Consider the following 13,241-nt stretch of genomic DNA (forward strand, 5'->3'; position numbering starts at 1 on the left):
AATAATAATTCCTTACATTTATATAGCGCTTTTCTAGGCACTCAAAGCACTTTACACAAAGGGGAGAATCTCCTCATCCAGCACCAGTGTGCAGCGTCCATCTGGATGACGTGATGGCAGCCATTTCGCTCCAGACCGCACACCACACACCTGCTGATTGGTGAAGAGGAGACAGAGTGATGAAGCCAATTATGATATGGGGAGGGTTAGGAGGCCATGATGGACAGAGGCCAGGATGCCGGGGGGGAAACCCCCTACTCTTTATCCAAGGATTATTAATGAGCACAGAGAGTCAGGACCTCGGTTTAACGTCTCATCCGAAAGACACCGAGCTCACTATAGAGTCCCCGTCACTATACAGGGGCGTTAGGACCCACACAGGCTGAGCGCCCCCTGCTGACCTCACTAACACCACTTCCGGCAGCATCCTAGCTTTCATTATATTTGGTCTCCCATCCAGGTACTGACCGGGCACGGCCCTGCTTAGCTTCAGTGGGCAACCAGAGAGCTAGCAGCCAGCGCTGTTATTACATATTAATATATCTAGTGTCGTTATGGGCTGCGTTTCCCAAACAACAACGTAACTTGCGGCTGAACTATCATAGCACGATGCATCGTTTGTGAAAAGAGTGATGTAGTGACGAGTGTTTCCCAAAACCCCTAGTTTCTCTGTGGCAGATCCATCGCTTGAACCACATTATAATGTATAACGCCAATAATGATGCTCTAAACGGGTGGAGGACCAGCTTCTGTACAGAAGAACCTCATCATTTATTTGTGCAGATGATATTGATTTACACACACACACATTTAAAATACAATTAATATTAGTTTTGGTAAAAGCATGCACTCGCTCTCCATATTAACTGTAAACAGCACATACAGGGCCTGTGTTTCCTTTACTAATATCATTAAGAATCTTCCATTTTCTACTCTACATTATCATAAAATCTCTTACAGAAGCTAGCATGCCTTCTAATCTCATATACAAATCATATAATTAAATAAATAATGAGGCGATTTATTAAGAAATGACATTTAATATTTATTATTTATTGGGAAATGAAAAAAATCCCACTTTAATAATAATATTAATGATGATGATCATTATTAGGCAGGATATTGTTATTTTATTTTATTTTTTGAAAAGTCTACTTTTACAGTTTAACACATGTAAACACTGCAGAAATGTTCTAACAGCAGGCCCACGTCATATCCAGTACAGATACTTGATAAATAACTCACTATACATTAAAGCATTAGCGTATGCTGTGTGTTTGTTTTAATAAGCTTTGGAGACGTAACATAACCTCCGCTTTTAAAAAACAGGTCAGCTATAGCTTTCGTCATGAGGCTGTGTTCAAAATGACATCAGTGTTTTTAAAGTGCACTGCGAAGAAAGCGCAATTATTACATGAAGATCGCTAAAACTGAACTGTAGAAACACTTTGAATGCAAATTACAGCTGAGAGAGACGAGCTTAATGCGTTATCTTAAATGTTTAAATGTCAGAATGTTGTAAATGAATAGGGCATAGGGGGGATAACTGGGAATAGAACACAGCCAGGAACTATGTTTCTAACTACAGCTCCAGAGGTGTAGTTGCAAGTGCACGAGTTTGCGATGCAGTTTGCGAACGTTCGCTGGAATGACGGATTTGGGAAATGCCAAGTCAAAAAGCTATGTTTGTAATGATGCAACTTGCGACCTTAGTTGGTTAATGATGGTTTTCGGAAACGCACCCCTTGATTGGATGTCATACTACAAAACTCCGCCCTCTAAGGACATTTCAGTCAATCCAAAGCCGCATAGACCAGAAATGATAGAGTGTGGTAAACAGTGTGTCTGGTTGGTTAAAATGCACACGTTGGGGTTCAGTAAGATAGTAAAGCAGAATTTTTAAAGGCTAATTTAGATTCATTTTCACGAGCACAACATCAGTCTGAAATCGCATTTAACCAAGTAATGTTATGACTTCAAAACAACATTAGCGCTATGTAACTGACCGTGAACAGTGCTGCTGGCTGCTACTATGATCCCATCTTTTAGAACATTTTCTGAAATTATATTAAGAAGGGATCCGTCCATGAGTGAATATACAATCAACTTTACCCTAATGTCAGTCATCCGTGATTTAACTGACCTCAGAACAGTGCTGTCGGTGTGAGGAACGGCTGAACGCTAGTCTCCAGGATTCAGCTGATCTCAGAACAGCGCTCTTTTGAAATATAAAAGCTGTGCTTCTCCCAAGAATCATCATTCAGCTGATCTCAGAACAGTGTTTTCGGTGTGAGTAACAGATACGCACAGGCCTCCTCCAGAATTCAGCTGATCTCAGAACAGTGTTTTCGGTGTGATTAACAGATATGCGCTGGCCTCCTCCAGAATTCAGCTGATCTCAGAACAGTGTTTTCGGTGTGAGTGTTGAGCGCTGGTCTCCTCCAGAATTCAGCTGATCTCAGAACAGTGTTTTCGGTGTGATTAACAGATATGCGCTGGCCTCCTCCAGAATTCAGCTGATCTCAGAACAGTGTTTTCGGTGTGAGTGTTGAGCGCTGGTCTCCTCAAGATCCAGCTGATCTCAGAACAGTGTTTTTGGTTTAAGTAACAGATACGCGCTGGCCTCCTCCAGAATCCAGCTGATCTCAGAACAGTGTTTTCGGTGTGAGTGTTGAGCGCTGGTCTCCTCCAGAATTCAGCTGATCTCAGAACAGTGTTTTCGGTGTGAGTAACAGATACGCGCTGGCCTCCTCCAGAATTCAGCTGATCTCAGAACAGTGTTTTCGGTGTGAGTGTTGAGCGCTGGTCTCCTCAAGATCCAGCTGATCTCAGAACAGTGTTTTCGGTGTGAGTAACAGATACGCGCTGGCCTCCTCCAGAATTCAGCTGATCTCAGAACAGTGTTTTCGGTTGGGATTGAGCGCTGCTCTCCTCCAGGACTCGGCAGCAGCATCAGTGTGTGTGTCGGCGCTGCGCATGCGCGAGTTCACCGGGACGCACTGCTCGAGATTCTTCTGCATCTGCGAGGAAACATGCGAAGACTGTTTTTATTGCTATCATGTGCGATGCCCGCGAGGAAACGCGCCGCTCGCCCGTGACCCGCCCGGCCGCTTCGGAGGATGTCCAGCAGCGCGGCGGAACCGGACGCAGGCGTGAGTAAAGTTAAAGTGAAGCGGCAGATCAGGAGCATCGTGGAGGATCTGGAGAACATCTTAGGAGACCTGAAGGATGTGGCGAAGGAGCTGAAAGAGGTGAGTGTGATGACGAAGAAGATGATGATGATGATGAAGGTCTGCTACAGGCATCTGGTGCTCAGCTCCTTCGAGGAGGCCTCAGTAAACATGACATGTACGAGCATCAGGCTCCTTCGAGCGAGTCGCGGTCAAAGATTCGACTCTTCTGATTCTGACAGCCGTCACTCATCCGTGCGTTCTTTCATTCACACACACACACGTGAGACCAGACTCACACCATAACACACACACACACACGTATATAACACAGTATATCACATTCACAGAACGTTCTCCTGTTCTTTATTAAACATTTATACGCTAAAGAAGTCATCATGAGAGAGTGAACATGATGTTCAGAGACTGTTCCAAAGCAGATTCACAGTAAATCATCAGGCTAATGTTTTAATATCTTCATATCATGCTGTTCTGCTCATTACACAAGAGCTTTGTGATAATAATAGTGTCATATTTCGAGAGATTCGTGATTATAGTACAGTATGAGCGTGCAGTATGTGTGCAGACACAGCTGGACCTACTTATATATATATATTGTCAATGATTATTGCAGATCATTTATTAGTCTATTATATTATTATTTATAATAATTATTAGTCTATCAGATCAAGCAGTCATGTTTTTTCACTATTTATTTGTAATTGTAAAATACTAGTAATGTTCAGAAGTAAATGTGTGTGTTTAGAGTTATTAATTTGTTGTGTGCTGGTGATTTGGAGGATTGCATGTGTTCTGCACACTGTGAATGACTGTAGGGCAGTATAGTGGAAACACACACACACACACACACACACACACACACGCACGTTAATTCTCCAGCGTCTGTGCTGTACTGTTAATAAATGTATTATGGCAGTGCGCAATGATTCGCTCATTTGTAAGTCACCTTGGATGAAGTGGAAACACTTGCTGCTTTGTGTCCTTCACTGAACATCGGAGGTCATCCATGACTTCAGCCGCACTTATGAGTGTCCTGGACACACTAAAGTTATTGATTTGATCTATTTCTGCTGTTATATAACAAATCACGTCTCTTGAGCAGCAGGTTTGTTTATCTGAAGCGCAGGTCACCTTCACCTTTTTATTTCTCTGTACAGTACAGGCTGATTTAAAAACACTACAGTAATACACAGTGTCAGTAAGGGATATCGGGAAATATGAATATTGCAATAATTTGCATTTCTGCAATATATTTTGTGATAAATGCAAATTCAGCAGATGACTTGAATAGCTTTTTATTTCTGGAAAGAGTTTTGAATTTTAGATTGATTAGGATTATATTTTGATGGTCCAGTTGAGTATTAGTAGTCTGTCTGCTTAATAAACAGCTGATGTCAGAATTATTTGCCCCCTTTGAATTTTTTAAAATGTTTTAAATATTTTCCAAATGATGTTGAACAGATTGAGGAAATGTTCACAGTGTGTCTGATAATATTTTTTCTTCTAGAGAAAGTTTTATTTGTTTTATTTCGGGTAGAATAAAAGCAGTTATTAATTTTTTAAACAGCATTTTAAGGTCAATATTATTAACCCCTTTAAGCTGTATTTGTTTTGGATAGTCTACAGAACACACCATCATTATACAATAACTTGCCTAATTACCCTAACCTGCCTAGTTCACCTTATTAACCCTAGTGAAGCCTTTACATGTCACTTTAAGCTGTATAGAAGTGTCTTGAAGAATATCTAGTCTAATATTATTTACTGTCATCATGACAAAGAGGAAATAAATCAGTTATTAGAGATGAATTATTATATGCTTAATTATATTAATCACAAATCTAAAAACATGCTAATGATAAACTTATTGATAAACAAATGATAACCTATAGTCATCACTGGACATTGCACATGCTACGGTGTGACTAATGCAGATGCAAACTTCATGAGATATGAGACGGACTCGATAATCTAAATAAATGTTAATCTAGAAACCATTCAGATCAGCTCATCTCCAACCCTGTCCTGAAGCATCGGTGCAGTCAAATTAATAACACTGCATATTGTATGTGGGTCAAGCATGAGGAGGGTTTTTACGCATCAAAACATTACGAGTGCTTTTTCTGCCGCACATTAGATTGCATCCTTATCTCTACTTCATGAGAAAAAATAATGACTTTGATTAATATTTCTTTGTGACTGTTATAAGGTTTAATGTCAGTAAGTGTAGCGATGGTTTTAATGTCTAAAACTCTTCATATCAAGAATTAAAAGTTGTAGAAATAGAAAAGATTTAAGAATCAAAGTTTGACCCCAAAATACTTGACATTTAAACTATTGGACTTCTTAAATTAGACACTACTTGTCTGTTTATATAAGATAATTTTAGTTCAATTAATTTGATGCAGATGCCAAAATGTGACGTCACTTATTTATTTTGATTAGACACGCTGTTGATTTGAATAGAACCATTATTTATCAGCCAATAATCAAGCTAAAACTATCATTCATTCATTCATTCATTCATTTTCTTTTCGGCTTAGTCCCTTTATTAATCCCGGGTCGCCACAGTGGAATGAACCGCCAACTTATCCAGCATATGTTTTACGCAGCGGATGTCCTTCCAGCTGCAACCCATCACTGGGAAACATCCATACACACTCATTCACACTCATACACTACCGACAGTTTAGCTCACCCAATTCCCCTATAGCGCATGTGTTTGGACTGTGGGGGAAACCGGAACACCCGAAGGAAACCCACGCCAACACGGGGAGAACATGCAAACTCCACACAGAAACACCAACTGACCCAGCCGAGACTCAAACCAGCGACTTTCTTGCTTTGAGGCATCATCACTACCTACTGCGCCACTGCGTCACACTAAAATCATCACTTCAGTTATTGTTAAGAGTCAAAAGTTATAAAAATGAGATATATTAATGTTAGATATAATATATTATTGTTTCAGTTATTAATATTCTGATGACCAGCTGATAGTTTACTCATTAACATTATTCAATGTCAAATAATGAAATATTCAGAAGATGTGAGGTCTTGGTAATTGTTAAATAGATTCTGTTTATGTTTACTGAAAACAAGACATCATCTAGTAAACCTTAATGCGTCTGTTTTTGATCTATTTTAAAATAGAGATCTACTTTACTGACAAGAGTACTGTAATCGGCCTGTAGGCATGGGCTGGTATAAGATTCTGATGGTATGATGACCTTGGATAAAAATATTATGGTTTCACGGTATTGTGATTGCTGCTCCAAATTAAGTTCTTTTTAAATGTCTGGGTAAAAAACAACTTTTTTTCCTCCTGTTGAACACAAAGGGCCCTATCATACTCCCGGCGCAGTGTGGCGCAAGGCACGACGCAAAAGTTGTTTGCTAGTTTCAGCTTGGCGCAAGAGTGGTTTTGAGGCGTTGCGCTACACTGTTTAAATAGCAGATGCATTTGCGCTCATATGTGCGCCCATAGGTGTTCTGGTCTAAAAAGGGAGGCGTTCTGAGGCGCACTGCTGGCGCGGTGCTGTTTTGAGAAACTATAATAGATTTTTCATTACACCAAAACAAAGCCGGTCTAAACTCCAGTGCAGAGTTGCGCCTCGCTTACACACTGCTTAACATAAGATGTAGAGCAATACGCAAATATCTTTACATATGATGAAGAATTTAAATATTAAGGATATAAATAGGATATAAATATAAAGGATTAAAATATTACAAAACACATTATTTTCTAGCCTACATAAATATAAACACCACTGCCTTCATGTCTTCTTCATCTCGGGAGGCTTTTTCAGTTCATTCATAACAATGTGCTTCTGTATAATGTTATTATTATCAGCAGTATTATTTATTATCTGCATATTTATATTTGTTTTATTAAAAACAAGCTTAGATTTGTCCACCTGTCAGGTTTTAGACTATATGGGGCGCAGCATGTGTTTTAGGATATAACTCAGTATTTTAAACACACTTGGTTATTATTGTTCATTTATTCCTCTGCTGGAGATTAGAACTGAATTCAGAAATAGTTTTGAAACAAATCTTTGCGCTTAACAAATTAAATTAATTATTTATAGGCTAATTGATGTCTGTGCGTAAAGGTTTCCCTATCCACGAGAGCGAAAGAGAAAGTAGAGTAGCTGCAGATGCTCTGTTTAACTGTTTTCTCGCTAGTGAAATGCTCAGTTTCTCCACTTACAAAGTCGTCATGTAAATAGCAAATGCGCTTATGGTGCGATGCCACTGACTCTTAAAGGGAATGGGAGATGAGACTCCGACTGGTTTATTCTGAAAACACACCTATAACTCAGTAAGAGAATAAACTCAACCCTTTTAGACCATGCGCCACGGCGCAAAGCGGATTTTTCCGTCACGCCCTGAAAGCGTTTGCGCCCTGTGCTTTGCATTTTGCGCTTGGACCGTCAAAATAGAGCCCAATATGTTTTATATAGTAAGAAACATTTAAAGTGTTTTGGACCAGTAGCTTTGGATGTGGAGGTTCCTTAACTGCTTGATGTACTGTTGCCCTGAAAAACTAAATAAAATGGTTGCGAAAAACGTGTTAAAAAAATAATAATAAAAAATCTCTACCTGAGGTATGTATAACAGAAAGGTTTGGCGGTTAGAAAAAGGATGCAAGACATTAAAAAATTCCAAACCGTGGTATACCTTGAAACCGGTTATCATCCCATGTCTACAGCCAGTATTTTTTATTTATTTAAACAGGTCTTCTAAAGCAGGGGTTCCCAAACTTTTCAGCCCGCGACCCCCAAAATGACAATACCAGTGACTCGTGACCCCCAATATCCTCTGAGGTGGTGGTTATAAATACAGAAACCTTGTATGCAATGACGCGCACAAACACACCAATAGACCCAAGTCTATTCTTTGTTTTTTTTTTAATGTATGGCAGTGTTGTAAATGGGCTAGAAAGTTTAACCTGGTGTTACAAAATCTGCTGCATCTGACAGTATTGCTGTGTCTTTAGTATAATGTAATTACCCGAGAAGTCGCAATCCAATAGAACTAGTAACTATAAGCTACTATAGTAACTATATAGTTTATAGTAACTATAAACGACTATTTTTTTCTCTTCAGTAGGTTATTGATAAAATACAGTAAGTTTTAAGGTTTAATAAAAATTAATTGATTTTTGAAAATCACCAGGCGACCCCCCTTCATTGTCCCGCGACCCCTCGGGGGGTCCCGACCCCCACTTTGAGAACCTCTGTTCTAAAACACCCCTATTGATTCGTCTCACACTTCTCACACACTGAATAAATACTTTTCATACTCAAAAACTCATTTCTAGTCCAAAAACTCTTAAATCAAGACGTGTTTTCTAGACAGTAAAAATATAGTTTCATTTCCGAAACAAGTCATATTTCTTTGGTTTCTCCTCAAACTAAAAACAAGGTTATTTCACACACACCACTGGCAGAATATTCAGCTTTAAGTTTCTGAAAACAAAACATTTTAAGATTAACATTGATTTTCTTTCTGTATTTTTTGTTTTTGCGTGTATGCTAAAAGTGTTATAAAAATATTAAATAGATATTAATGAAATGTATAACTCTTTTAAAAACGAATTATTGCTGGCCCAACATTATATTGATAGATCAATTCTGTGCTCAATATGACTTTGATTGACATTCTGCCCCCATCAGAAGCGGAAAGCCCCGCCCACTAGAGCCAATCTCTCCATCTCATTAGCATAAACAGCAGGCCTGAGTGAGAAGCAGCCGTCTGTCCATTCGCCATTAGAGTGTTTGAGCTGCTGAAGATGATGTCAGCATAGACTAAGAGGATTATAGATGTGGAGCTCTAGATGAACAGCGACAGGAGCCACATAGACTGACACTGGAGCACAACAGATCCCATTTAAATAAGAGAAGCATTTCCTTCAGGGCCTTATTTTCCTCCATCACTCTTCTTCTTCTCTGTTTGTGTTTGTCAGGTGGTTCAGGAGATCGACTGTCTGACGTCTGATCTTCATCTGGAAGAGGAGCAGACGGACAGCTCCAAGACAGACACGCTCAACAGCAGCTCCAGCAGCACCACCACCACCACCACGGCTTCCAGCATCAAGATCTACCCCGAGGAGACGCTGTTCAGACCCACGTCGCTGCCTCCATCAGTGCTGACCGTCCTGAAGAGACCCAACCCTCCACCGCCTCCACCCCGCAGCGCTCCATCTCGATCCGAGGAGGTGAACGGAGCGCTGGTGCTCAGCCGTGAGAAGGGTCACACCGGCCGATGTCCTCAGACCACACGGGAGCGCGTGCGGTTCAGCGAGAAGGTCCAGTATCACGGCTACTGCCCCGACTGTGACCTGCAGTACGACATGAACAGCACGGATTTGCACTTACACACCGAGCTGCTGGATAACAAGCCCAGTCCAGTCCATCAGTGCTCAGAGAATGGCGGACTCGCGTTTTCCTCGCAAAAACCCCAGAAGACCATTCTACGCAAGTCCACCAGTACGACCGTTTGATGAGGACTGAACTGCTTTTGTACTTTATAGTTTCCTTTTGTTTGGAGCACTGCATCCTGACCAGGAGGACGAACACTGATGCATCTCTGGAGATGTCGAGCGGTAAGAGTTGACGTCCATTATCATTCATTCATTTCCCGCTTAGTCCCTGTATTCATCGCCATGAACCGCCAACTTATTCAGCATGTGTTACACGATGATGCCCTTCCAGCTGCAACCCAGTATTAGGGAAACACCCATACACACTCATTCACTACCCAGATAGCATACGAATGTGGGCCACTTTTGGCTGTTATGCGGCACTGCTGGTCTTCCTTCAGCCCAGACGAAATGAATGTGAGCCTGAAGTGGCCCACCTGTATAATGGTAAAGGGGGGGCAAAGATTCAAATCCATATATGAGCCATTTAAGGCAAAGATTCGGCACTTATGGCAAAACATAATCTAAATGAGAGGCTAATGTGACCCATGTGGAAAATGATCAATTTGGCCCAAATGATGGAGGACAGATGCGGGCCACAGTTGGCAAAATAGTAGCATATTCATTTAAGATTAATCTGGGTCTAAACCTAAAGTGGCTCACACGTGTAGGTGCAAATGTGGCCCAGTTATCTTAAGACATATGTGGGCCACTTTTGGCAAATATTCAGCACAGTAAGCTCTGGCTAATGTGCGTTTGAGCCTAAAGTGGCCCAGAGAAGATTTGGCAAATGTGGCCCAGTTATCCTAAAACAAATGTGATCCAATTTTGGCGAATATTCGGCACAGTAAGCTCTGACTACTATTGCTGTGAGCCTCATGTGGCCCAGAGAAAATATGGCAAATGTGGCCCAGTTATCCTAAAAAAAATGTGGGCCACTTTTGGCACATTTGGCACAGTTAGCTCTTGTGTTTATATCACTCCAATACGACTGTTGACGCACTAAACTACACACAGCTCTGTTCAAACAGCTTCCAAACGTTGATTTTGCATCATAGGTGCCCTTTAAGCCAGTGTTTCTCAACTGGTGGGACGGGTCGCGGGAACATTTTCAGTGGGTCGCAGAGTGTGTGGTCAAAAAACCAACAAAAGTTACATTTTTAACTAATTTTGACTTTTATTTTGAAATGCGTGCACGACAACCCTACCGTTTGACATGAAATTTCATTTAATTATAGCAACAAATCTGTCAAAGCGCAAGTACAACCTTGAATATGTAAATTATGGATATATATATTGACGACAAAAAAGACTTAAAGCCTCAGTGTGTCATAAGTAGTGAGGTGGTCTCACAAGAGAGCATGAAACCTTCTGAATTACACATTTAGAAACCAGACAACATGTTTTATTAACAGCTCAGTTTAGTTCATGGTAACTGAACCTTTCCTTACCCTAACCACTGTTTATACAGTAATTGTTGTTTTTACTTTGTAATATTTCTATAATTTGATACATTTTGTTAAATGACAGAGATAAACTATAGTTTAATTGTAGGTCTTGGTGATTTTCTTATGATTTATCTGTCACTACTTGTGTATGTTAACAAATAAATACAAATTCATTCATTCATTCATTTTCTTTTCAGCTTAGTCCCTTTATTAATCCGGGGTCGCCACAGCAGAATGAACCGCCAACTTATCCAGCAATTTTTTTCACAGCGGATGTTCTTCCAACCGCAACCCACACATTCACATACACACTTATACACAACGGACAATTTAGCCCACCCAATTCACCTGTACCACATGTGTTTGGACTGTGGGGGAAACCGGAGCACCTGGAGGAAACCCACATGAACTCCACACAGAAACGCCAACTGAGCAGAGGCTCAAACCAGCGACCTTCTTGCTGTGAGGCAACAGCACTACCTACTGCGCCACTGCGTCACTCTACAAATGAATTATAATTCCTAAAATTGTATTATAGTTCCTTAAAGTTTTGATTGCGGCTTGATGACCATGTAAAAATGTGGGTCCCATGGAAAACCCAGTTGAGAAGCCCTGCTTTAAGAAACTTTAAAAAAGAAAGTTGTTGACTTTAATAAATTGCTTTCATTTGTCCTTGGATAAAACTTTCCATTAATACATGCTAAATTTAAAAAAGCATCAGTAGCACTTATTTTAAAGGGATAGTTCACCCAAAAATGAAAATTGTCATAATTTTCCCCCTTCATCTGTTTCAAACCTTTGAGTTTTGAAGTAGTTTGAAGAAAGCTGGAAACCTGTAACCATTGACTTCCACAGTGTTTGTTTTTCCTACAAGTCAGCGGTCAGTCAGCTTTCTTTAAAATATCTCGTTTAGAATTCAGTATAATAAAGAAACTAATTAAGGTTTTGGGTGGCATGGTGGTGCAGTGGGTAGCACGATCACCTCACAGCTAGAAGATCGCTGGTTTGAGTCTCGGCTGGGTCAGTTGGTGTTTCTGTGTGGAGTTTGCATGTTCTCCCCGTGTTGGCGTGGGTTTCCTCCGGGTGCTCCGGTTTCCACAGTCCAAACACATGCGCTATAGGGGAACTGATCAACTACACTGGCTGTAGTGTATGAGTGTTTGTGTGAATGTGAGTGTGTATGGGTGTTTCCCAATACTGGGTTGCAGCTGGAGGGCATCCGCTGCGTAAAGCAAATACTGGAATAGTTGGCGGTTCATTCCGCTATGTTGACCCTTGATAATTAAGGGACTATGCCATGAAAATGAATGAATGAGTAATAATAAACCTAACAAGCATCCCTAACCAGATAGTAAGTACATGAATATTATTACAAAGTAGTGAAGTGAACATTTACACTAACAAGGAGACCTTAAAATAAACTCAGAGCAAACATTCACTGTCAGATTTACAAGCCAGTCTGTTATTGGTTCAGCCCTAGTAACCGTTGCCATGTGAGATGATCAGACATCACATCGTTCTGAAAGTCCACCTGTGTCTGTGAAATGAGTTTGGGAGTTGATGAGGTGAGGTCAGGTATATATGAACATTCATTAGACACACTTCTCTATAGTAAACAGAAGTATAGTCATCGAGTATCAGTCATTATATAAACACATCCAGATGTAATCATAGATGGATAAAGAAACAGATGACGTGTATGAAGATGTGTATGTCATCGTGATGGAAATCTACGACAGAGTGACAGGAGTGTGTGTGTGTGTGTGTGTGTGTGTGGGGATCTGTATGTGAAAGCTGGTGTTTGACTGTGAGGAAAGACATCTGCAAGCATGAACGCGGCTCTGAAAGGCAGAGCGAGTGTTTCAGAGAGCTTCATGCAGATCTGGAGGAGGACAGAATCAATATTCCTCATGAGTGTCTCCTACACAGCAGTATCTCATTTCACATCCACACACACTGAGCCACAGCTTCATGTCTGTCTGTCTGTCTGTCTGTCTGTCTGTTTGTTCTTCTGTCTGTCCTGTCTGTCTGGTCTCCTGTGTTCCTCTTGGTTCTGCAGGTCTCATGCTCTGATCATCTCCATCTATCTGTCTGTCTCTCTATCTGTCCATCTCTCCAGCTGTCTGTCTGTCTCTGCGTCTTTCTGTCTGTCTCTCTGTCTGTCTGTCTGTC

The 13,241-nt window shown here is 40.7% G+C and overlaps 2 protein-coding genes across 3 annotated transcripts in view; both read left to right on the top strand.

Moving 5' to 3' along the window:
• The window catches only part of lox (lysyl oxidase), a 172,454-nt gene that overhangs the window by 144,042 nt on the left and 15,171 nt on the right, over positions 1-13,241 (top strand). The window lies entirely within an intron of this gene.
• The window catches only part of prr16 (proline rich 16), a 15,123-nt gene continuing 4,851 nt past the window's right edge, over positions 2,970-13,241 (top strand). For both annotated transcript variants that reach the window (XM_087263974.1, NM_001110405.2), the window contains exons 1-2: positions 2,970-3,251; positions 9,166-9,804. In XM_087263974.1, coding sequence (XP_087120100.1) covers positions 3,120-3,251; positions 9,166-9,702 — 669 coding nt within the window. In that variant the 5' untranslated portion in view covers positions 2,970-3,119 and the 3' untranslated portion in view covers positions 9,703-9,804. The remainder of the gene's footprint in view (positions 3,252-9,165; positions 9,805-13,241) is intronic.

This window comes from Danio rerio, chromosome 8 (genome assembly GCF_052040795.2).
Source record: "Danio rerio strain M-AB ecotype USA chromosome 8, GRCz13ab, whole genome shotgun sequence".
In the NCBI taxonomy this organism is placed as follows: domain Eukaryota; kingdom Metazoa; phylum Chordata; class Actinopteri; order Cypriniformes; family Danionidae; genus Danio; species Danio rerio.